We start from the raw sequence: 24533 nt of genomic DNA, 5'->3' as shown, positions 1-24533 counted from the left end.
AATGATATCACACTAGGAACCTGTGAGAAGGCTTAAAGCCTGTGAATACAGGGAGTCAGAAACATGTAACTAAAATGTGAAAAATGCAGAAAAAAAAAGCCAGACCCAGTGGCAGAGCTTATGATAAGAATTCTCTGTTGTCCTGCCACAATGTCCTGGCAAACCAAAATTGGCCAGACAATTTCCAAAATTGACTGGACATGTGGAAGATGAATGCCCAGTATGTCCACTGTAGCATAGCAAATAAACATTATAGTGGTAAGATGTCACATGCCTTACTGCAACTGTTATGTGGTTACAGTACACCAGAGGGTTGGCAATGGTACATTTGTGGTCACTCCCTTGGGTTGTAAGAATGTATACTATCTCCTGGCAACCAAGTGACTGTTATTGTTGATAGCATGCCAGCTCAGCCCTTAGGCTCCTTCCTTGGGGTAGTTGGAAAAGGCGGATACGGTTGGACGCGGACACGGACGCGGACACGGACACAGACATTTTCAAAAAGGACTTTTACATTTATATAACAGTTATTTTTCATACCTAACGCTGTTTTTACAGTAGTCTTCGCCTCCAGACCCAGGCGTCGATCTTTTCATAGCGCTTATCCATTTATAAGCACACGTGCGAAGGATAGACTAGCACTCTAAAGACCATTATAGTGTTGTATACGTGCTCTAGAAATCTAATTCAGAGTCACAGAGATTAATCTAGCATGTCCCAACTTAATCTCGTAGGCCAGGTCCTTGAAATCCTCAGCACTTGGTATAAGCGCCTGCGCCATATACTAAAAGGCATAAGATTGTGGATTTGACCTGCTAAGCTAAGTTGCATGGGGCATACAAGCTAATCTCTATAACTATATAACTCTGTATTAGACTTTAGAACATGTGTACAACACCATTATGGTCTTTGGCATGCTGTGGAGTGCTGGTCTAGTCCTTCGCACGTGCGCTTATAAATGGATAAGCGCTATGAAAAGATCGACGCCTGGGTCTGGAGGCGAAGACTACTGTAAAAACAGCGTTAGGTATGAAAAATAACTGTTATATAAATGTAAAAGTCCTTTTTGAAAATGTCTGTGTCCGTGTCCGCGTCCGTTTCCGCGTCCGACCGTATCCGCCTTTTCCAACTACCCGCTTCCTTGTGCTTTGATGGGACACTGTGTCCGGACAAATTGCATTATGGTCAGACATCTATGCAATTTGACCGGATTTTGTCCGGTGTCCGGACGTTATCATAAGCTCTGCAGTGGTGACTTGATCATCTTCTTCCATCCAGACTGATGAGTTCATTAGGTACATGTGGGACATCTTCTCAACAGACAATGTAGCTATAGGTGTAATGTTACAGCTTTTTTTAATTATAGCAATTATAGTTAAGTTGTATTAGGCCTTTTCACTATTAACATTATCTTCATATACACACTTCATCAGAGTTGTAAGAAGGTATGCTATGATATTCACTGGATAAGATCTACTTATTGTAATGGGCTCACATTATAGCTCACAGGTACATGCATGAAATTCCACCATAGATGGAGATATCCATTGCTGTTTAGTAGCCAAGATAATGCCAATAGTGTTTCTTGTGATTTTAATAGTTGTTTTTGAGATCAGCAAACATGAGTGGGGGTGGGAGTGAGGGTAGGGTGATGGATGAGCATTAAAATATGTAGACAGGGGTGATATTAGAAGACCTAATGCCAAACATACAACAGTCTGTCAGGGACAGTTTATATGTGTAGCTAACACATTCAGCATTTCATCCATCATGGTGTTTCAATCCTATCCAGGCCTGCTGAGCCATGAACATATCTGAACAGTTATAGACCTTCCAGAAAACCAACTGCTAAAAGCAGACCATACAAGTTGAAGGTTATTGTGGAAATTGTTAGTATGATGGTGTGGCAGCTTTGTGCTGGTGTTACAGTTTCTCAACTTTGTATTTGTGTCCATATGGTTGATAACCCAATCACATCACTAAGACATTATTCTCAGTGTTAAAAGTTTCATGATTTATTGATACAGCAAGTAGAATTAAACTGAACTGTGAAGACAAATACAATATTTTATGTGAGTTTAACAGCATAATATATAATAGAGAGATGCTAGTCAATAGTCTAGGCATGCCACCCAAAGTGATATTAAATTAATATACATAGTATGATTATGATGCAACATCTGTGTTTGAGAATTGTGGTGGTGGGGCTTTAACCAGTGCTGGCTTCATGTACTGTTGCTGTATATATCACACATAAACTATGTAATCATCCAGTGGGTAAACAGAATGTCACTGCACATAAAGTCTGTGCAGTAGTCACAGTGTCCATTCCGCAGAGTTGGTGTCATATTGCACCAGGGTCTTGTAATGGTATCTGTGGTTTTGAGACGAAGCAGATGTTTAAAGCCATGGAAAGTAATGTACTCCCCCAAAGTTGCGGCAATTGAATTAGTTAATCTAGTGGTAAAATAAACAGCTACAAAGGACTGAGATCATGAATTTCATCAAGAATGCAATATAGCTATGTAGAGGATAAGTGTCGCCTAGGCAGTACGATGAGCGCCATCTAGGCGGTACATTGAGTGTCACGGTGAGCGCCATCTAGGTGGTACAGTGAGCGTCACGGTGAGCGCCATCTAGGCGGTACAGTAAGCGCCATCTAGGTGGTAGCAGTATAATGCGGTCAGTGAGTGCCACGTAGGCAGAACAACAAACAAACCAATATTACTGATGTTCCTAACCCCAATAATTGATAATGTCATAATAATAGAACTTAGCCATTTGGTTTTTGGGGAAATGCACAAACTGTCTGTCAACAATATAGGCTGCACATTTAAGTATTAATAATAGTCATACTATCAATACTAATACACAGTATATATACAGGGGCTAATGGTATACATATACCAGACAAATCTGTATGTAAGTAATACATATGCGCATGCCACTATGAGTTAAAAGGCCTCATTTCATAATGTTATATAACTTACTGACGGAACATCACATCAAATCCTCACTAATCACCACCCTTTCTAAGTATCATACGGTATTATTATTGTTATTACTTTACAGTGTCCAGCACTGAAAGTCTGACAGCAACTTGTGCTGCAGCTTTTGAGTTACCTAACCTAATGAACAGGACTTGAAAACTTTGACATAGCTAATAAGGTAAAACAGAAAAATGAGCCAAAGAAAGGAAAAACCCCTCCAGCCCTAGCATTTTGAACTACAGGCCACCCAATGTCTAGTCAGGTGCCACACTCAATTTTCCTCCAGGAGGAATGAATTTTTTTCCTTTAACATAAGTGTTTATTACAATGGTAGTACGTCATGGATTGCTAGGCATAACCAAGCCCATAATGTCTTCAGAAGCAACCCCAAAACCCTTTCTATTTTTGAATTTTCTACTGACTGACTGGCTGGCTGGCTGGCTGGCTGGTTGGCTGGCTGGCTGACTGACTGACTGCCTAGCTGATGCCTCCAGCCAAGCATAGCTCAACTATGGATAAGGTTAAGGGCTTGATTTCTTCACTATTCAATGTTGCTTTGGCCTGAGACATGCCTTTTCACCAACTACAGCAGCTACAATACATGCATCATGGATGTACCTTTGTCCTCCTTTTTGTCCTATTTCTTTCCCACTGCCACATATGTAGATGCTAATTGGCGGTAACTTGTGGCATGGCTTCAGTACTTTATTTTCCATAGCATGACTGGATTGATTGCAGAGGCACTTCTTGTACTGTTCTTTGTTTGTAATGCTATATAAGGTGGAACATAGCTCAAACCAGAGAAAAATGGCCACTTTGCAATTGATGGTTGAGGCGATTGTTCAATCATAATTCTGTAGTGATTGAATTGATAGCAGAGGCGCTTCTTGCACTGTTCTTTGTTTATAACACTATATAATGGGTGGAGCATAACTGAAAAAGAACCAGAATGGTGTTTTTGCATTTCAGTTATTGAATTGATGTTTGGGACATGCATTCAGTCACGCGATTAATATAACTGATCATTCTTTCCTTTGATGAGGTATTCTTTCCCTTGATGTGGTATGCAATGGTAATGAATCGTGTCACTGCAAAAATTAAAACAAACAAGTGTAAGAAAAATTAGAAATTTTACGTTTGAGTAGGTATCACAATGAAACAAGGGAGGTCATTTACACCTGCAGCTATTCTAGCTGACATTTAATTCCTAGCTACTTCAGCTTGTCAATGACTGAAGCACGGAACTAATATAGCTGCAGGTGTAGATGACCACCCAGGTTTTCTTTCTGTGAACCCTACTCAAATGTAAAATGTCTAATTTTCCTTACATTTGGCCTTGTATATTTTTATAAGCTATGTCAGACTGAGTTCACGTTAATGTCCCTTTAATCTACCACCACTTCATTTAATGACCAGTTACACTTCATTTGCTGTTATTAGACCACCTTACAACTACTAGCCTATGCAATTACTATGATCTACTCCATAGGTGGCTCCAGGAGTTTTGGTGACTGGTTTCTGATCAGGAGCATAGCTAGACTTTCGGTGAAGACCAAAGCAGCTTGTAAGTACATCAGTTGTGAAAAGGCTAAGGAGCACAACAGCTTCCTTTTTACACCATTACATTGATCTGAAGAATGCCTATGACTCAGCTCCTAGAGCTGCTTTGTGGTAGGTACCTGAGAAGTGGTAAAGGTAAACTGATGTGACCCAGTTTACTTTATATTTATTTATATAGCATAGATAAAAATACATTACATGAAGGCTTGTCTGCAAAAAACGAGTAGCTACCAAAACACACTTAAGCAATATTGATAAGTGGATGTGGCTCTACAGGTAGCTACAGCAATCCACAGTTGAAATACGTAGGTTCACATGACACCATACTCGAGGCCAGACTAGTTACCGTATGTATATATATATATATATCCGCATTAAACAATAAATGCTAGGTCCTAAATGAAGGCCAGGGGGCGATACCTTAATGAAAGGTCGTGTACAAGATTACAATGGCTTACTACAACTAATAAAACCTGTGACTTGTCACAAGGATGTCAACAGCAGATGCTACAAGGTGTAAAAAGATGTTCACAAGTGGATTATAACAAATAAATGCCTGGGAATCTATACAGATAAATACAGTACCTACAAGTAGCGACACTCAAGTACATTATGCCATGGATACAGAAAGTAACATAAATCCCAATAAGTGGGTGTGGTTTTACATATCTCTACAGGCAGCAGAGTGCATTTCCGAATGGTGGGTGTGGGTCCATTTAAGTTTCTTGATTATGTTCAACTGCATTTTCATCAATACAATTAAGCCAGTTAATTTATGATCACATGTGATCCCATCCAGGTCAGACCCGGATATTCAATAAAGCAGATGACACCCACAATCCAGATGACCCAACCCACTTACAACACTGACTCAAACATTCCCAGCATTAATAATGATACTTCCCAAGCACTGATAGTTTTCCCACCAAGTCTATAACACATCCTTGAACAGCGATTGGGGACAGTGTCAACAATGTTCTCAGGTTGGGGTGCTTTTCGTTATTCCCATGGGCACAAATTGGTTGGAGACTGTATGGGCAAATTTCACTTTGTTATCATCTGAAATAATGGAGTCCAAGTTTGCTGATGATGCTGCTTTATGCCTCATCTTATTTTGTATGTAGCAAGAGGTATAAAACTCTTCTGCTTTGTTATCTATTGTTCATTCCTTTCATGGGGGCTTCTGTTCACATTATAGGGAATGTTTCAGGCAGCTTTGAGGTGTGTAATTGCATTAGTATAATAGTGGTGTATTATCACTTCTGTGCTTTTTAACTTATATACTGTTGTGTTGTCTTTAAGAAAGATGTGTTTATCTTGCTAATTTAGTGGCCATCTTGGAATGAAACTTGGACTGTGAAGGCTAAGGCAACTGGAAGTGTTCCACAATCATTGGATTTTATAGGTTTCTCAACATCAACAGTGGAGGGACCACATCTTCTCTGAGCAATTGTGTGGTATGTCTAATGAAATTGGTTTGTTACTGGTACAGTATCATCTGTGCTGGTTAGGAAATTTGGCAAGGATTAATGGCAACTGTTTTTCAGTTATTTGTTAATTCTTAGCTATAGACCATTTTATAGGCCGAAGTACAGTGGAGAGATGTAGATTTGAAGGATATCCAAAGGATGCGTTTGGATGCTCTCAGTTGGAACCCCAGGATCACGTTTATTAGGTGGATCAATTTATGCCAAACTATCTTGTCTGGAGGGGTTGCTAGAGGTCCTATTGAGGTCACTGGCGCTTTTTCCAGTAGCTTTTTGGGGAAATGATTATTCTGGGGAATTAACTTGCCATCATAAGTTCTGTGCTAGTCAACCTCCCTCCATCATTACAGACTGAATTTTACTGTAGGATTTTCCATCACAAAAAGCGACCCTACCCAACACCAGCAATACTGCTCATTTGCTCAGTTTAGCAATTAATAGTTCAAGGTCAATGCCTTTACCAAATGCAAATATCCCAACTCAACAAGTAATAGATGAACAATAAATGTCGAATTCTTGATAGGTTGTTGATTTCAGACCAGATATGAGAAATGAGCAACTCTGTACTCCATTGAGTCTACTTTTTAATATATCATTAATGTTGCTTATTAGTTCAACCCAGCTAGCAGGTCTTACCCTGTTGCCAGCTGGTTGCCACCGTCCATAGATGGTGGTTGTTTTGGTAGGTGTGCAGGGTTCCGTGGATTCTCCTATTTATTCTCAAATAGGTTCAATTCCAATACTTTTCATAATGTATACAGCATGTTTTACTACGAAGGCTTGGAGGTAGAAATGCTTGGGGATTCTGAAATTCTTTAAAGCCACAAGAAGTTCTACATGCCAAAGAAAGGCAACTGCCTTTCCCTCCAAGCCATAGGAAATTGTAAAAAAAATAAGAACTTCCCTGCACACTCTCCCCAAAGAGCATCCCCATGCATGATGCTGTGCATGTGTCTATCAGTGGGGATTGGTGTGTGTGGACCATAGTTGCTCACACATGCCGTTGTTACCTGTAATACACAAGAAATTATTTCGCTGATCATATGTACAAAGGAATATCGCAAGTGTCTAAATATGTAATGTTACAGAAGACACACTAAATGTATGAATTATATTATAATAGTCTTTATTTAATATACAATTTTTTACTTATACGTGTCTGCATATGGTGGGGGGTTCTTGTTTCAGGGATGAGATGGATTGTTACATTGGTGGAGGGTCAGGAATGGATGCCAGCTGTTTAGACAGTTTCGTGAGGACATTTGTAGGCGTTTTGATGTATCCTTGAAATGCTGTACTCTTCCGTCGACCCAGTAGTTGGATGTATGTGTCTGAGATGCCTGCAGCCTTTGCAGAAATGGCGGCCCCAATCCTAAAACTGTGAGTGTTATATTGTGAATCATCTAATCCTGCTTTCTTTAACGTGGTAGATAAGAGAGTCTTGAACTGGGCCCGGGTCAGAGGTGCGTTACACTCTGATAGAAACAGTGCGCCAAGTGCACTTCCTCGAATGGCCAGGTAGGGGAGTAATGCCTTGACTGGGCAAACTACCGAATCTGTTAGACCTAGACACAGTTTGATCCTTTTGCGAAAAGGATCAATTTTAGACTGCTTAATGGTAAGCCAGATAATAGTTGGTGAAGTTCTGCTGTCTAATGCTATATCCCCTAGGGAGAGGTGTACAGAGTTGTTGTAGGCATCCTGACTTGGGACAGTCATCTCCCCAACTCGAAGGAAACCAAAGAATGCCGTGCAACAGGCTGCCCACAACATGATTTCCTGGTACTCTGTGGGAGCTTTGGACAAAACTGAATAAATCTTATGCAAGATCTCCACAGTAATCGGAAGGCGTACTCGTTGCGAGCGAGTGCTGGCTTGCTCTCTCTTGATGCCATGAAGGTGGTGTAAGGGCTTTTTGGTATGCATCATGTTGACTGCGGGATGAATGTAGGTTGCCAATAGAGGAGAAATAGACTTTTATGGTGGTGTGTGTTAGGCCTTGAAGTGCCAAGTGGGCTGCAAACAGTGACATTGTGTTTTCTGAGGTAGGTATTGGTGTTAAATTAACTTGTGTGCAAAATTGTAAATAGCATTGCTGGCCAGCGTTATAACATCTCTGGGTGGCGGGTGCTAAACCATTCTCAAAATAGTACTGAACAGCTGCCTGAATAGAGGTGATGTCCAATCCGGCCCTCCAGTTGCTAGTATCTGAAGTAATGGTGGAGGTAGTGGAGTTGGCTGACGGGTGGCCTGTGGATGTAGACAGGTGCATGGCTGTTTGTTCCTTTGAGTAGTGTCTATTAACAGCGGCAACAACACTAGAATTGTCACATTCAAAAAGTACCTTACTTCCTGCTAATTTCCTCCCCCAAATGGCAAGGCTCAAAACTATTGGGACCAATTCTTTTACCATGATATTGTGTATGACCCATTCTGCCGGCCAGCACCACTGAAGCCATTGTCCCAGCCAAAAAACGCCACAACTCCAAGCTCCTGATGCATCTGTTTGAATGAAGTGATTGGGGGTCCAGTTGCTGTCGTCCCACCGGAGTAAGCTCAATCCGTTCCAATCTGCTAAAAAGGTGTGCCACCAGCACAAATCTGAACGGAATTCAACATTCAGTCTTGTATGGAAGTGCTTTTTTTTGTAATTTTGCTGCTGTTGAGTACATGCGAGAGACAAAAGCTCTGCCATGATGCACAACTTTTGTGGCATGCTGTAGTGATCCCACCAAAGAAAGGATTTCTCGCTTTTTTTGCATTGGTACGGTCTAACCACTGGGCCACCTACTGACGTAATTTTTTGAGTTTTTCTTCAGGTAATCTTGCCTCCATCTTAACAGTATCCAAGACAATGCCCAGAAAAGGCAAGGTGGTTGCAGGACCCTCGACTTTTTCTAGGGCTAACGGGACACCTAAATAGTCACAAATCTGAACAATTGTGTCCAAGTTGTATTGGCAAGTAAGGGAAGCAGGGGGGCCCATGGTTAAGAAGTCATCCAGGTAATGTATCAGGAAAGACACATTGTTGCTCTTGGCAATCCAAGCCAAGAGGTCTGCTAAAATATTAAAAAGCTTGGGTGCTGATCGCAAGCCAAAGGGGAGGCAAGTGTCGACATATACCCCTCCATTCCATTGCATGCCAAGCATGTACCTATCTGCTGGATGTACTGGGAGAAGACGGAATGCACTTTTTATATCAATCTTGGCCAGCAATGTACCAGGACCGAGTCAAACGATCTCCTTAATGGCATCATCGATGGTGATATACTTTAGGGAGCATAGAGGTTTTGATATCCCATCATTCACGCTATGGCCTTTGGGATGAGACAGATCTACGATAAGCCTCCACTTGCCAGTTTGGCCTTTTGGAATTACTCCAAAGCGGCTAATATGGACCTGAGGAACGGCTTGTGGAGGAAATGGGCCTGCAATACGGCCTAAGGATATCTCTGCTAAAAGGTAGTCGGAGACTACCTCAGGGTGTTCTTGTGCACCCTCCGAGTTGAATCTAGCTGCTTTTAATGCTGAAGGTGCGTTGGTAAATCCTATACGGAATCCATTGCAAATCCCCTGTAGCATAAAATGTACCAAGTGTTTGTTAGGGTAGTACCATACTGAAGGACATAAGGGTGTGTGTACCATGTTGGCTGTGAGAGGTACAATATAGGGGTACGTGACTGGAACAGAAGGTGGCCACTGCTGTAACCATTGGTCCATAGGAGATAGTATGGGAACTTGCTGGACCAGCTCTTTGTCCCATAATTCTGGTGGCAGGTCATGAATAGGCACTACAGAGAAAAATGACAAAAAGGAGAGGTTTTTTGTTATGAGGTTTAGTTTCAACCAAAATATGCATGTTTGTACATATATACACATACATACAGTTGACCTAAATAACACCTAAATGCACAGTCTTAGCTAATATGTTCGGGCAATGTCTTTGGTATGTAGCTAGTTAAACCTCAGTATGTATACTGGTGTGGCGTCCCCAACAAGGGTGGCACTTGTGGCCCCCAACGCCGGTTGGCATTTCTTTGGCAGTGAATCCATTTATGATTGCTCCCCCCTGATTGTGGGTCATTGTAACAAGCCAAGCAAGCATGGGTGTATTGACAATCTGGGAACGAGCACTGTGAGAAGTTCCACTCTCGACAAATCCTTGGCATACGGCGGCGAGATGTAGCTGTTATTGTCTCCCTACGTGATGTATCTGGGTCCCCACAGCATTGCTCCGATGAGTGCGATGAACCAAAACAGTGTTGGCAATATGGTCTGCGTTGATTGCCAGTGAACACCATGTTCCACAGGTCGTTATCTCTCCTTGTCCAAGTGGTGTCCAGGCGAGAAGCGGCAATTTGGCGGAAGCGGCGGTCATAAACAGCCCATCCATCACCTGTGTACTCTAAGTGTGCCTCCAAGATCAGATGTTCATACCCTAGAAGGTCAGGTATCCTTTCGGGTTGGGCTCGTCCACGAACTACAATGTAGTTCGTAAAGCACTGGGCCCATTCCACAATAGAGGTCACTGGCCGTCCTTTAGACTGGTTCAGCTTACTGGCCTCATCCGGGCATGAGATGCTCAGTTTATCTACTGTTAGTTCAGCCATGTCAATGAATTCTCCGTCTTGGATTCTCTTGACTAGCCTGGATGGCACTGGTGGCAGTCCTGCACCGAAGGTCAAGGTGTCAGCTAAATCTTTTGTCGACTGATTATTGTTACTTGCTGGTAGCTGTACGGGAGTGGATGATGCCTCGGAAGTCACCGGAATGTGAGTAATAGCCATTGGGGGCGGAATCCTCGAGATGGCTGCAATAAGTTAAGATACTGATGATTTGGTGCGAACTACAACGCAGGTGGGCAGGATGTGTCATGCTCCCTTTTCATAGTTAATTCATTAAACAGTGATGCACAAACAGCTTAATTTATTTTTGTATTTTTATTTATTTATTTATTTTTTTTATGCCTATAAAATATGCATACATATATTATTTATTTGTTATTATATACACATACATATATATACTACATTATTTATAGATCGGAGGTTCTATTCCTTTAGGGGTGGGAGGGGGGGTGAGGGCACTGCCGCGTAAACCCAAATCGCTGCACAAGTGATTGCCTTCTGCTAATTAGTTTGCTTACTGCCCAAATTAATAGTTTGCTAAGGAGGCGCACGCTGGGGCGCTACGAAGGCGCACATGATCACCCGGCAGTCCACGCCGGGGCACTACGGGCCCTGAGACCAAGGAGTGTCAATTATACTAACGGCATCTGCAGGAGATAGGGGGTAGGCGCCCACAAACCACATTGGAAACTTAAAGTAGTGAACAGAACATACCTGGTACTAGGGGTGTATGAGCCTCCGAGCCGTCTGAACTAAGTTGTTTCGCAACCTCCTGCACAATTGTGGGAATATCCTTCCGCTTCAGAGGAGCCGCTGCATTGGCATCAGTTTCCTGAGAGCCGCTTCCGGTATTCGCTGTAGCACCCGTTTCAGACGTTGTGTGACTCTTCTTAGTCCTCTTCTTGGGCGGCATATCGACAGAACAGCAACAAAAAACTGACAGAATTCACTGCAAACCTCACTGCAACAAACTTCACTACACCATGCATTCTCACACCTTTCTACGCGCCTTTTCTTGTGACACATGCGCAGTATACTTTTTCCAATTATTGCCAGCCCTTTTTTGCATGCGCACTAGCCCACACTTTACTTCAGTTGTGATGGAGCTTCATGAGGTTAGCCACTGTCATAATACATCCACGCATGCTTGAGTGCTCCATTAACCTAGTTTAACTAGTTAAACTTCAATTTACAGAAGCTGTCTTCCACAAGACTGGAAAGTAGCTAATGTGATACCTGTTTATGAAAAAGAAGACCATCACCAGCCTGGAAATTATAGACCCACATCAGTCTCACATCCACAGTGTGTAAAGCATTTGAATCTATTATTATAAAGATAACATTGTCAGCCACATGATGGAAAACAACTTGTTTTCTAAGGAGCAGCATGGTTTTCTTCCCAAATGTTCATGCATGACTCAGCTATTGCATGCAACAGAACATTGGTTAGAGGCGCTAGATCATGGAGATTCTGTGGATGTAATATACTTTAAGTTCAAAAAAGCATTTGACTCTGTGCCACATAAGGGACTGCTGATTAAACTTAGAGCATATGGAATAGATGGACCTTGATTAAATGTTTCCTTACAAAAAGAAAACAAAACAGTGACGTGGTGATATGATTACAGTTTACAGTATTTTCCATAACATTCATGATCTGCACACTAGTCAATTTTTTTTATTTTTCCAACTTACAGCAATACGTGAGGTTATCCATTTAAGATATTCAGATATCACAATAATTATGTAAGAGCTCACACTTTTAGTCAGAGGTTGGAGCAAACTTTCTTTCATATGAAGTGGTCACAACACCCATCCTAAGCAGGGGTGATTATAATTATTTTTAAATGATCTGACGTTTGTCAGACCATAGTTGGTTTTGATCTGACATTTTACATAAGGCCAGGCCAAGTTGATTGACAGTTTATCGTCCGGGATATTTGAAAAAGTCATGCGGGCGGGAGGTCATTTTTCATATTTCATAATGTTTTTAGCATGGAAAAACATTTAAAAAGTAGCTTCACAACATTTAAAAAGTAGCTTCACACAGTTACTATAGCTACTTTAACAATGATTGCAGAGCTTATTTGATTACGTCACTGTTAATACTTAGCTATTCGTTTATGCAATCTCTCTTTAGAAATCCATTTATTGAAGGTACTATTAAACGTAGTAACGAGTCCAGGCTGGGAATAATCGTCACGTTTGTTGCACACATCATGTTTTTAATATGCAAAAACGAGTTCAGAAGCGTAAGCAATGATTATCACGTGAGAAATAATGAATTATGAAATTATTGCTCTATTCCTAAAAACCCATGCAGGCGGTGACGATAAACTGTGAATTAATTTGGCCTGGCCTAATGATCTGACATGATAATCAATGTATGGTCCTTTTACAGGTGTGAACAGCAAGGACTGATTTGGGGATACAATATGCAGTACGTGAAACACTCCAAAAATGCAAGGTGTTGGACATGCCTCCTCCCCCCAGAACTTTTGAAAAAATTGGTGTCCAAATCTATTATTTATAGTGATCAGTAATTGAAATCTGTCTAATAAGGTCAAACGTATAAGCAGGAAATATGCTTAATAATAATCCTTAATAGGTATACTTGTCAAATTACTGCCCATTATAAGGTTTAAGAAGCCTCATTAGACAGAATTCACAATAGTGATTGAAACAAACTTTATAAACATACAATGCTGCTGTGAGTGTTTCATAAAATTTTTAATGTTACAATAATAGAAAGTAAGAAGCATGGTTGAAACAGTTTAGAATATTTCACAATATCTATAGACTGTCTGTGTAGTTCAGCTTGAGTCTTCACTCTCTTCTGAATCTGAATTAGTAGAAGTATCAGAAACAATTTCATCATCACTATTGAAATCAAACCAGTCATCCCACAAAGTCAACAGTTCAGAATTGTCACTATCTTCGTCACTTTCACTGCCATTATCAGTTAGCGCTTTAGCACTTGAGGTCTGTTTAGGTTTTCTTTTCTTGTAGTGTTTTCGAGGTTTCTGCTGAACACGCCTCGAGCAGTCTTTCCACCATAACTCAACAGCTGCATCAGCAGAAAATTTGCTGAAAGGTGGACCCTCTACTTTCAATTCTAGCAAATCCTCTAATGTAGAAGTATTCAGACTGGTTCTTTTTTCTGTTTTAATTGCTTTTAGCACTGAGAAAATTCTTTCTACTTTGGCAGTAGAAAATGGCAAACTAAAAAGTAACTGACATATCTGCAATAAATTAGGCCACTGAGCTGTATCTGGTGCAGTGTGTAGCCTGTACCAAACATTCTTATATTTGTCTTTTTCAATGTTTAAATACCTCCTTGAATATAGCACAGCATCTTCTATTTCATCTAAAATGCAACAAAGCTCCACGTTCTTGGCTTCTAATGGTGCTCGGAAATACTCAACAATTGTTCCAATGCTTGATTTAATTTCATCCAAGCTTTCGTCATCCTCTTCACCATCTGAACTATGCCGAGATGTCCAGTTTTGTGTATCCAGCAATATCAAGATTGCTCTAAGCAGTGCAAGGTTGGACCATTCCAAACGTATTCGTAATTTTTCATCTAAACGGTTCAAATCTGCCACAACTTGTTCTTTGCAAGCTTTCTTAACAGATTCACTGTAACTTTTTAAACACACTCCTTGGTACATATATTTACCATCTTCATCAGGGTCTTCAGCAATTTTACTGCAGGTAACTCTTATGGTTGGCCATTGGAAAGGACCAAGTGAGCTGAGCTTCTTAAGAGATTTATGTGACTTAAGAATGCCACGGATTCCTTTGACTATATCAAGGTTGTTGTCTTGGAGACTAAGGCTAAGTAATGATGGTGACTGTAGTATGTCAATATACATGGCACACCCCATGATTATTCGACTATTTCTCCATTTGAAAACATAGCCTTTCAACTTCTGGCGGTCTACACTCTTGATGGTTTTATCCTGACTCAGTGATACCAGGTGATTAAGGTAAGCACCAAACCGGTCTAGGACACGTTGCAATGCGTTTCGTTTATGTGATATCCAGCGGCTTCCCTGAGCTCTGACAGGTAAGTTCCCACCTTCAGGAAACTCATACACTTCTTTTAGGTCATCTACAATATCTGCAAGTTCACGGCATTTCTTTGGTGATTTCTCGTAGAGATAGTAGAGTCTGAGCAACATTTCGTCAATGTCATTAAATAAGTGACTGCACAGAGAGTCTTTACATGCTAATTCGAGACAGTGTGCAAAACACCAAGACCAGAATAGCCATGGAAGACTACGTTGGAGTATGCCCTTCATACCATTTTGATCTGATATATTGACTGACGCTCCATCAGTGCCAACACCAACAAGCACTGGTTTACTATCAACTTTAAGAACTTCTTCGCTATCTAAAATATCACTCACATCCATTACTTGTAGCCCCTTAGCAACACATTCCACTAGACCATTAGCATCGGCTTTCTTTGGCTCAACTATTTTTAAAAACCTGGAGCATGATGTAATCTCCTCAGAATCATTATCTACAAGGCAATACTGTACAACTATTACTTCGTTCTCAACCTTTCCTTTATCTACAGAGCCATCCATTAAAATGCTAAAAAACTTACTGTTTGAAAGCACGCGCTGAAATTCTTGCTGCTGGGACTCTGCTATGTAGTGTAAAAAGTTCTGTGCCGATTCCCTGGTTTTATAGGATAACCCAAGAGGGACTTCATAGCGCTCCAGAAGCTCGTGAATTGCAGGATACTTCGTAAATGGTAAGTTCTCTTTCGCTAAAACGTACGTTATGTCGAATTTCTTCTTCAATTTATCTTTTACTGCTGGATCCAAAGTAGATTGAAGGCTGTGAGCAATGGGAGCATATGCAGCTACTGGTAATTTCGCACTTCGTGCTCTTTCTTCGCGTAACCGCGCCATGGCTGTCTTGTGCTGGTCGCTCGATGCATGGTCTATTATGTTGCTGGTTTTTTGGTTCGTGGAACCGTCGATCCATGCCCTTGAGAAGTTCTTTAAGCTTTCAAGTCGGCTTTCATATTGCTTACACACTGCGCACCAGAGAGTTGACACAAGTGTTTTATCAGTAGAATCCATAGAGCAGCGAAGCCATGACATGGCTCGATAATCCCGTTCGTATACTCTCTTCCACTTATCAAATGTAGTCTTAGACACTTGCCGTTTCGCTCTCTTGCTTGAAATTCCATCTGCACGAGGCCTTTTAGTCGCCATTATTATAGTAAACCGAATTACAAAATTACGCGTAAGAAAATTTTTTTGTTCGGATTTTTGTCCAGACAACTTCAATAATGGACGGCCAATTCAAAATTTGACCGGATTTTAGCCGATGGCCGACTGCTATAATCACCCCTGCTAAGTCAGTTCAAGAGACAGTTTGATAATTTCTATAGAAGTATTTTTTATAGCTCGTAGGATATTTTTCTAGCTAACAGATAATTACTTGTATCCATATAGAATAGTTTACATGACTGCAATTCTAACATCAGATAATATAGAATGGCACGTGGTTAAACCGTGGAAATATAGAACTGTGAATGGGTGATGGACACTATTATTGTGTACATGTTGAGCTGAGTCCTGAGAAGGGAGATAAAAAGTAAAGTAGATTTTTTCTATAGCATTTCAGCCAACCATATGCATATGATTAGTGGTGGCAGTGAAGGTGTCAATAGCAGACATTTGCGGTTTGGCTCCATTACAATTTTAGGGCTTTTCCATAGAAAATGTGTTGTAAAAACTTGATTGGTCAGAAAAGATTTTGAAATAATTTTGGCAGGTCAAGCACAGTACTACAAATGAGCCAAATTTCAAGAACTCGTGCAATTCAAATATTATTCCATCCATAAGTGTTTCTGAGGACTCGGTTACAAACTATAAATGTCCAGAAGGTGGAGTGCTTGAATGGCAAATCTATTGGATTTCAAGACTACTCTGTGAGTTTTGAATTGCTGCATGCATGATATTTACTTTGGGTTGATGACAGCCCTCTGTCCTAGTTGAAACAAAGCCTTGCTCATGCTATACAAGATATATAGCAGTGGTCTCATTAATACTGGTATACCGTATTTGACTGGTTAATAGCCGCAGCTGTTATAACTTTCAGCAAGGAAAACCCTGCAGCTACTATGCGAAGGTAGCTACTATCCTACTATGAACTTGTGTGGCAGCAGCCTGTGGAATTTATACGGATTCATGAGTGACTGATCATGTTTAATCATCCTTCAATACCATCATTCATTTTAACTTCTCTCAAAAAACACTATTTCTGAGCTTAAAACAACTCCTGGAGAACTTCTAACATGTCTTATCAACACTTGCACCAGTATAATTATTCAGATACAAGCTCTGGCTCTTATCCGACCTCGGCTCTTATGGCAATAATTCTAGGCTGCGGAGTGGCTACTATCTGGGGGCGACTATTATATGAGCCCCAGTCATATTAGGGATCAAGGAGGTTTGGGTTTTCTGGCCAACAATATCACCCAAAAACCAGCTTCACAATACCATCCTGGCACCTTGGTTAGGTATAACCAAACCCAAAAGTGCCTTCAGTACAACCCTAAGTGCTTCCAATAGATAGTTACAAAATTGTTATTCAATGGAATTTTCTACTACTGACTAATAACTGCTTACCTGCCTGCCTGATGCCGAAGTGTAACTCGATAACGGCTAAGACTACAGGCTTGATTTTTTCACTGTTCGACATTGTTTTGTCCCTAGATGTGCCTTTTGGCATACCACAGTATGTATAATGCATGCATCATGGACTTACCTTTGTCCTCCTTTGTGTCCCATTTTTTTTTGCTGATAGCCCAAGGTGTTGATTCATGGTAGTAATGGCTTCCCTATGTTTGTAAATGAGAATTGTCCGTATTTTTTGTGGTGACTGGACTGATCGCAGAGGAACCTCTCCAAGTTCGATTAGGGATCATAGAAAAAAGTAGGGAAACAAGGGAGGTCGCCTAAACCTACAAATACACTAGTGGACATTAATCCCTACTTTAGCCATGGGTATAGACTGAATCAGAGATTAAATGTTCACTAGTATATCTGCAAGTTTAGGTGACCTCCTTTGTTTCCTTACTTTTTTCTGTGATCCCTAATCGAATTTAATTTTCCTTATAACTTGTCAATACTTAAATTTAGTCATAAGAAATAAAATACTAAATATTTATTGGCATCTGGAGCCATCCCTTAAGCCTTTTCTGTCATTACTTACTATGTCAAATTGGGACATGCAATTATGGGCCTGTATCTGCTCATGTAATATCTAATCAGAAAATTCATGTAATGTCTATATTTGTCATGTCTTAACTAATTGTAAATCTTTCATACAATTCTGTGGATTGAAAGTCAGATTATAGATGGTGGGAGAGCTACAACATTATAAAGTGTCGGTGACCGGAATTTACAATTCGCCTACTCTTGTGATGCTATTGCTGAGGAAAGTGGCTATTGGTAACTTGAGTGTGGAATGGCAGAGGAATCTTGCTGGTAAGGAATATCTTCAAATCCATTTACCTTACTGTGATAATTAAAATAAGTCAATACACCTATAGGACATGAGTGCATCCTGTACTTAAGTGTTGTCATATTTGCAAATGACAAGAGTATCCAACAAGGGGAAATCTTTTGGGTGGTTATATAGTTCTCAAATTGATAAGGCTTCCCAAGCCTCTGGTTTGGTTGCATTGTGTATCTACTACTTAATTTAATCATACTATCCCTGTTAATATATATATATATATATAACAAGAGCTGCATTTAAGGCGGCATGTGATGATTTTTATCTTGTATGGCGTTGAGACATGGAATTTGGAAGCTCCCAAACTGAGAAGATTGATCACATTCTGTAACCACTGTGCTCAGAGTCATATTGTTTTTCAACAATTATCTGTACAATTTGGTCAATCACTGAATTGCCTTGGAGTGACAGCTACATGCAGTGGCTTGGTCATCTATCTAGGCTGTTCATTTATCTACGAAGAGTACCAACAAGACCACATTGCTGTTATCCTACAGTAAATTGCTGGGCTATAAAATTTACCCAAGCACTTAGCATCTATATTCTATGACCTGTTAAATTCAGTAAAGAGCCTAATATCAAACAGTACAGTAGTACTGTTTAGTAGGGTTCTGCTCTAAACTGAACAGAGCCCAGCAAAATGGTGCCATCATAGAAATATCATATGCAACTAAAAACATTTTTTTTACGAAATGAAAACACACGGTAGTGTGTTGTGTGACCAAGAAAGCCAATGCACCACATCATGTGCATATTGACAGGAAGAAAATGAAATTTACGTGCCCAAAGCACATCATTTTTACATTATAGTTGTTCACCAGGCTACACACTAAATTCCCTTCAGTCTTTTTTGATACATGAGCATCCAAAGTTTCAATTTTTTCTTATTGAATTACACATTTGCATTTTATAACAAGTTTTGCAAAGTACAAAAATAATCTAGGTGCCTAAAGACCCCTAAATAAGAACAACCTTGAAATTTGGTATAGATGAAGAACATATAAAGGTGAATTCATGTACTAAGTTTGCAATGAATCTGATAAATATCCATGGTACTTTGAGTGTTTATTCTCGTAAAATAGGATTGAAGTTTGTCACAGTTACAGGGTAAACTGCTTATGAAAATTAATTGAAATTTAATATGTACATAGGCTAGCTAGAGTTACAAAAAAAACCCAAACAATTGTAAATTGTGGGGTTGAGATACTCTAATGGAACAGCCATCATGGGGTAAAAAAGTGCATGAAAAATGTCCAAAACTTACTAGAGTTCCTCCATACTGAACAACCAAATCCTTAACCACTGAGTCACCACTATCAGAGTTATTTTCATGTCACATGGTTTTTACTTTATAAATGAAAATTCTAGCTTAATAGTAAACGTGTATAATTTTATAGATCTACCAATAGAAATTTTCTAGTACATTCTATTACAATTCCTTAAAAATGTGTGCTCTATTAGAGTATTACAGCAATATTACCAAAAGGCCAAATGAAATCTCAATACAATACAATTATAACTTCTGTCTCACAAAAAAACTGTCCAGAAACCAGCTTCACAATGCCTTCCTGATGCCTTGGCAGCATTGGTAGGGACATAAACAAGCCAAAAAGTGTCTGCAGTGTAACCCAAAATGCTTCCAATAGGTTGCTATGAAATTTTAAAAATTTATTATTCAGTGGAAGGTTTTCTAGACTGACTAATGTTGCCAGACAAGCATAACTCAACAATGGCTAAGGCTATGGCTTGATTCTTTCACTGCTAGATACTACTTCAGCCTGACAAGTGCCTTTCGAATGCCACAGTATGTATAATACTTATAACAGATCATCTGTATTTTCCGTAGTGACTGGATCGATTGCAAAGACTGTTGTTTGTAATGCTGCGTAAAAAGGTGTAATAGTGGGAATGCACCCTCCACTTCCTTTGACCTCTCTGGCCAGAGAACCCAAGAGCAAACTGGGAAGCAATAACAACAGATCCCTGGGTCTTGGGAGACAATTTCAGGTTATCGGTTGAAGCTTACAGGGAAACCAACACAACCCTACATTCCGCTTTCAAAGACAAATGCAATAGAGACACAACAGATACACTTAGAGGTACAGGGGTTACTGATGAAAGGGGCCATTCAGCTGGTCAAGGACAAGGACAGTCCTGGCTTCTATTTAAGACTGTTTCTTGTACCCAAGAAAGGTGGACAATACAGACCGGTAATAAACTTAAGACCACTAAGCAGGTGGATCCACTTCAAGATGGAAGGAATCCATGTGGTAAGAGACCTCCTAGCCAAAGAAGATTACATGACACATCGACTTAAAGGATACTTACCTGGTTATCCTGATAAATCAACAATGCCACAAATTCCTACGTTTCCGCTGGGAGGGCCAGGATTTCAAGTTTGTTTGCCTCCCTTTTGGACTGGCATCAGCCTCTTCGATATTCACGAAGACCATGAGAGTGGTAGTTGCCTTTTTGCACAACGGAGGTATCTGTCAAAAGAAGCAAAAGAGGACTTGAGGTGGTGGACCAACAACTTAGGTCAATGGAATGGACAAACTATGTCTCACTTTCCTCCTCAGTGTACCATAGAAACAGATGCATCCACAGTCGGTTGGGGTGCCTTCTGTCAGGGAGAAGCAACAGGAGGCTGCTGGAGTGCGGAGGAGCAGAGGCTCCATATCAACAAACTAGAACTCCTTGCCGTGTCACTAGCTCTCAAGTCATTTTTGAATAGGGAAGAGGTCAAGTCCATCCTGATCAAATCCGACAGCATGACAGTGGTGGCCCACATAGACAAGTTAGGTGGAACACTCTCTCCATGGTTAGTGGCCTTAACCAAACAGATTTTTACATGGTGCATTGAGAGAAACACGAGGCTTACATTTACAGCTCAACAGCTTCCAGGGAAGGTAAATACCACAGCAGATTACCTGTCAAGGCATATCTGAGACAGGACGGATTGGATCCTGAATCCAGATGTATTCCAAGGGATCAACAGTGCCTAGGGGCCACTGGAAGTGGACCTCTTTGCCACATGATTCTCAACACAGCTCCAATTTTTTTCAGTTGGAGAGTGGAACCAGAGGCCACAGCAACGGACACATTTACTAAGGAGTGGACTACACTAGCAGCATTTGCTCACCTCCCATGATGCCTACTCTCAAGAGTGCTAATGAAGACCCAGATGGAGGAGGCCACAATTGTCCTAATCACTCCCCTCTGGCAGACTCAACCATGGTTCCCAGTGCTGCTCACCATGATAGTAGATATTCCAATTCTCCTTCCACCAACTCCAGACCTGCTGTCCCCATCACCAAATTGCGACTGCCCAGTGAGAGAATGTCAACCACCCTTGGTCACCTGGAAGGTATCAGGAAAAATCTCACAGCAGAGAGAATTCCAGAGAATGCTTCCAGACTTATCATTTCCTCTTGGAGGGGTAAGACCAACATTAACTATACCTCTGCCTGGCGAAATTGGAGGCTTGCCTCCCTTTAAGGCAGATGTATCAGCTGTATTAAGCTTCCTGGCAGATGAATATGAAGCTGGCAGGCATGCAGTACAGATCCCTAAATTGCTATCGCTCATCTCAACACTACCCCCGGTTAAAGGAATCCCAGTGGGACAGCACCCACTTGTCATTCAACTCCTCAAGGGAGCTTTTAACTTATAGCCACTGATGCTTGGAAGCTAACATTCCTGAAAGAGAATGAGAGCCTCACTCTGAAGAGGCTGATTCAAAAGCTGGTCATGTTACTAGCACTAATACTAGGGCAGAGATGTTCTGATTTAGTCAGACTCTCCTTATCAGGCCACTCGTACACAAGTGATGGCATAGTCCTGTCATGTGTAGGGCTGGCCAAGCAAGCAAAACCTATTAATGAGCAATGCTTACAGCCAGTGGAGATCAAGTCATTTAAGGACAAGCAACTGCGCCCAGTAGCATGCATTAGAGCTTACGAGTCCATCACAAGCAAGCTGAGAACTGACAGAGTGCAGAAGCTATTCCTTGCAGTTATCCCTCCATACAAGCCACTTTCATCGCCTTCTATTGCTCGTTGAGTTACGAAATCCCTCAGAGAGACAGGTATTGATGAGCGTTTTACAGCTCACTCCACAAGGGCTGCTTCAGCTATGTCAGGTGTCTCCATGAAGGAGATCATGAGTAGAGCAGGATGGTAAAGTGAACACATCTTCACTAAATTCTACTATAGACCTATAAAGCAATAGCTGATTATGGTGAGATAGTTTTACAAACATGCAAAGAAACATGTTGACTGAACCGGAACCCCTGAAGTACAATCAGTAAATTGCTAAGGCCACCTTGGTGGCTGAAAGCTATTTAGAATTGTACGAAAGGGTGAAAGGGATGTCAAGATGTTTATCCCACCATGAACTGAACTATTGAAAGTTGTTACCTATGATGTTATGGCAGTGTGAAGACAATTAAGGTGTATAAAAATTTCAAATGTGCAACTGAAGTAGATTTCAATGGTGACGAGTTTTTTACCCATCTAGGACTTTGGTAAAACCTCCACAATAGTCTTTAGAAAATGTAACTGGCTTACAACACCCCAAAACATGCGTAAATGTACTAAACAGAATTTTCTGTGATTTGTCCATTAAATGCAACAAAAGTTACTTCCCATAAAGGCACATTTATAAAATGAATGTAGAGGTTTTACTTGGATTGGCTTGGATGACTGCAGGTTGCCCGCCATGCTTGCAATAGGCTTGGGAAGTATGTATAGTAAATCATTAATCAAAAAAAGAGTCTCCTGGCAGGTCAAGATATTCCAAAGATCAAAGCATAATATGCATAAATACTTTCAGGAAATGTATTTGCAGCAGTGTAAGCGCATAAAAGTGCCTAAACTGTTGAGGTATCAATACTTTGGATAAGTCATTTTTAATTAAGCTACGTCAGAGTAAATACTTTGTACATATATATATATACTCCCAGCAATGTTGTTTTGTCAAAAGATTTGCATGGTGATGGCTTCCCAGCCATACAAGTACTTGTTCATGCATGGTCTTGTTACCTTTGATGCAAAGATGCTCTAAACTCTGTGGCAACCAAACTTCTGTTTCACATATCAAGTGTAATTAGAGGTAGGTAAAGACCATCTCAAGCTTTTATGCTTATAAGGTAAGGAAGTCATCTTAATATGTTGTACTAAAAAGGCAATGTAGTGAAGCCATCTCAAGTCTAATAACTGCTAACACCTAATTATCATTGACAACATTACACTACATTTTTACATGCCAGGAAGATTTCAATGTGTTTAGTATGTAAGATAGTATTACCATAGGTACATGAACACTCCAACTTCTATAGTACTATAGTAGCCAGCTGCCCATGCACTCGATTACACCTTTGTGTGATGGAGCATGTGGACAACTGGGAACAAGACTACTTCTATAGAGTAACTAATTTTCAAGATGAGCATTACTTCCTGGGCACAAATGGCTAGCTAAAACAGGTACTGATCTCACCTATTGTAATATTGTATTCATACATGTGACAGCAAACCACAACACATAATCCCCCTCTTATTGCATTGAAGTTATGACATTAAGAAATTAACTAATCCAATCTGTTAACCAGCTAGGAGGGATCAGCAAAGAAAAGAAAAAAACAACATCAGCAGATGGTATTGTGAATATAATAAGTGCCTATGAGTTATATAGTATGTAGGCAGCTGGTACACATCCATGTTCATCAAAATAGTACCAGGTATGTTACTTTCATTGTTTTACTTACTCTTGTTGATGCTTATGATTAGTGGTAATATGGTATATATCAAATTCAGTTGGTTTGTGCTTCCAAGTAGTACACTTTCCAGTAAATGAACATTGTCCTAAATATGAGAAACATGCTTTACATTACAAATGCAAACAAACTACCCTAGAGTGTGAAATAATAATTTAAGGATGAAAAGCACATTACTGTGAGTAGGGTATACTTGCATTTAAGGTGTATATACCACAGCCTTGCTTCTAAAAGTGGAGATGAAATAAACAATGCTACTACTAAAATTATTCAGTTTCAACATTATAGTGTACACTAATGTACTTAAACACCCCATAGCTATGTGATCATACAAAAACCATATAAGTCCATACACATTGATTAATGATTGATTTTTAAAACTAAAAAAGCAGGCATTGCTTTACCATTTATGGCAATGTGAAGTATGGTTATGAGTGTACACATAGATAATATTATAGGTTTGAAGTCTTCAGCCATACTTAAAGGAAAGATACATTAGTAGCCACTGAGTCAAGTATTCCACTGTACAAAGGTCTCATACCCAAAA

At 40.3% G+C, this 24533-nt stretch overlaps 4 protein-coding genes across 11 annotated transcripts in view; all 4 read right to left on the bottom strand.

Moving 5' to 3' along the window:
* The window catches only part of LOC136240039 (protein odd-skipped-related 1-like), a 67584-nt gene that overhangs the window by 18485 nt on the left and 24566 nt on the right, over positions 1-24533 (bottom strand). For all 8 annotated transcript variants that reach the window (XM_066030851.1, XM_066030853.1, XM_066030850.1 and 5 more), the window contains one exon: positions 23978-24074. The gene's annotated coding sequence lies outside the window, so the exon portion shown is untranslated. The remainder of the gene's footprint in view (positions 1-23977; positions 24075-24533) is intronic.
* LOC136239836 (uncharacterized) lies at positions 7241-7966 on the bottom strand. The gene has a single exon (XM_066030586.1). The coding sequence runs from the start codon at positions 7964-7966 to the stop codon at positions 7241-7243; it is 726 nt and encodes a 241-aa protein (XP_065886658.1).
* On the bottom strand, positions 8323-11014 carry LOC136240042 (uncharacterized). Its single transcript, XM_066030859.1, has one exon. The coding sequence runs from the start codon at positions 10822-10824 to the stop codon at positions 10003-10005; it is 822 nt and encodes a 273-aa protein (XP_065886931.1). The 5' UTR covers positions 10825-11014; the 3' UTR covers positions 8323-10002.
* Positions 13479-15899, bottom strand: LOC136239835 (zinc finger protein 862-like). Its single transcript, XM_066030585.1, has one exon. It carries the CDS (start codon positions 15897-15899, stop codon positions 13479-13481), a length of 2421 nt encoding a protein of 806 aa, XP_065886657.1.

The sequence above is a fragment of the Dysidea avara genome, chromosome 12, assembly GCF_963678975.1.
Source record: "Dysidea avara chromosome 12, odDysAvar1.4, whole genome shotgun sequence".
Lineage (NCBI taxonomy): Eukaryota > Metazoa > Porifera > Demospongiae > Dictyoceratida > Dysideidae > Dysidea > Dysidea avara.
The sequence above is the reverse complement of the archived record's forward strand: the minus strand, read 5'-3'. Positions and strand labels throughout refer to the sequence as shown.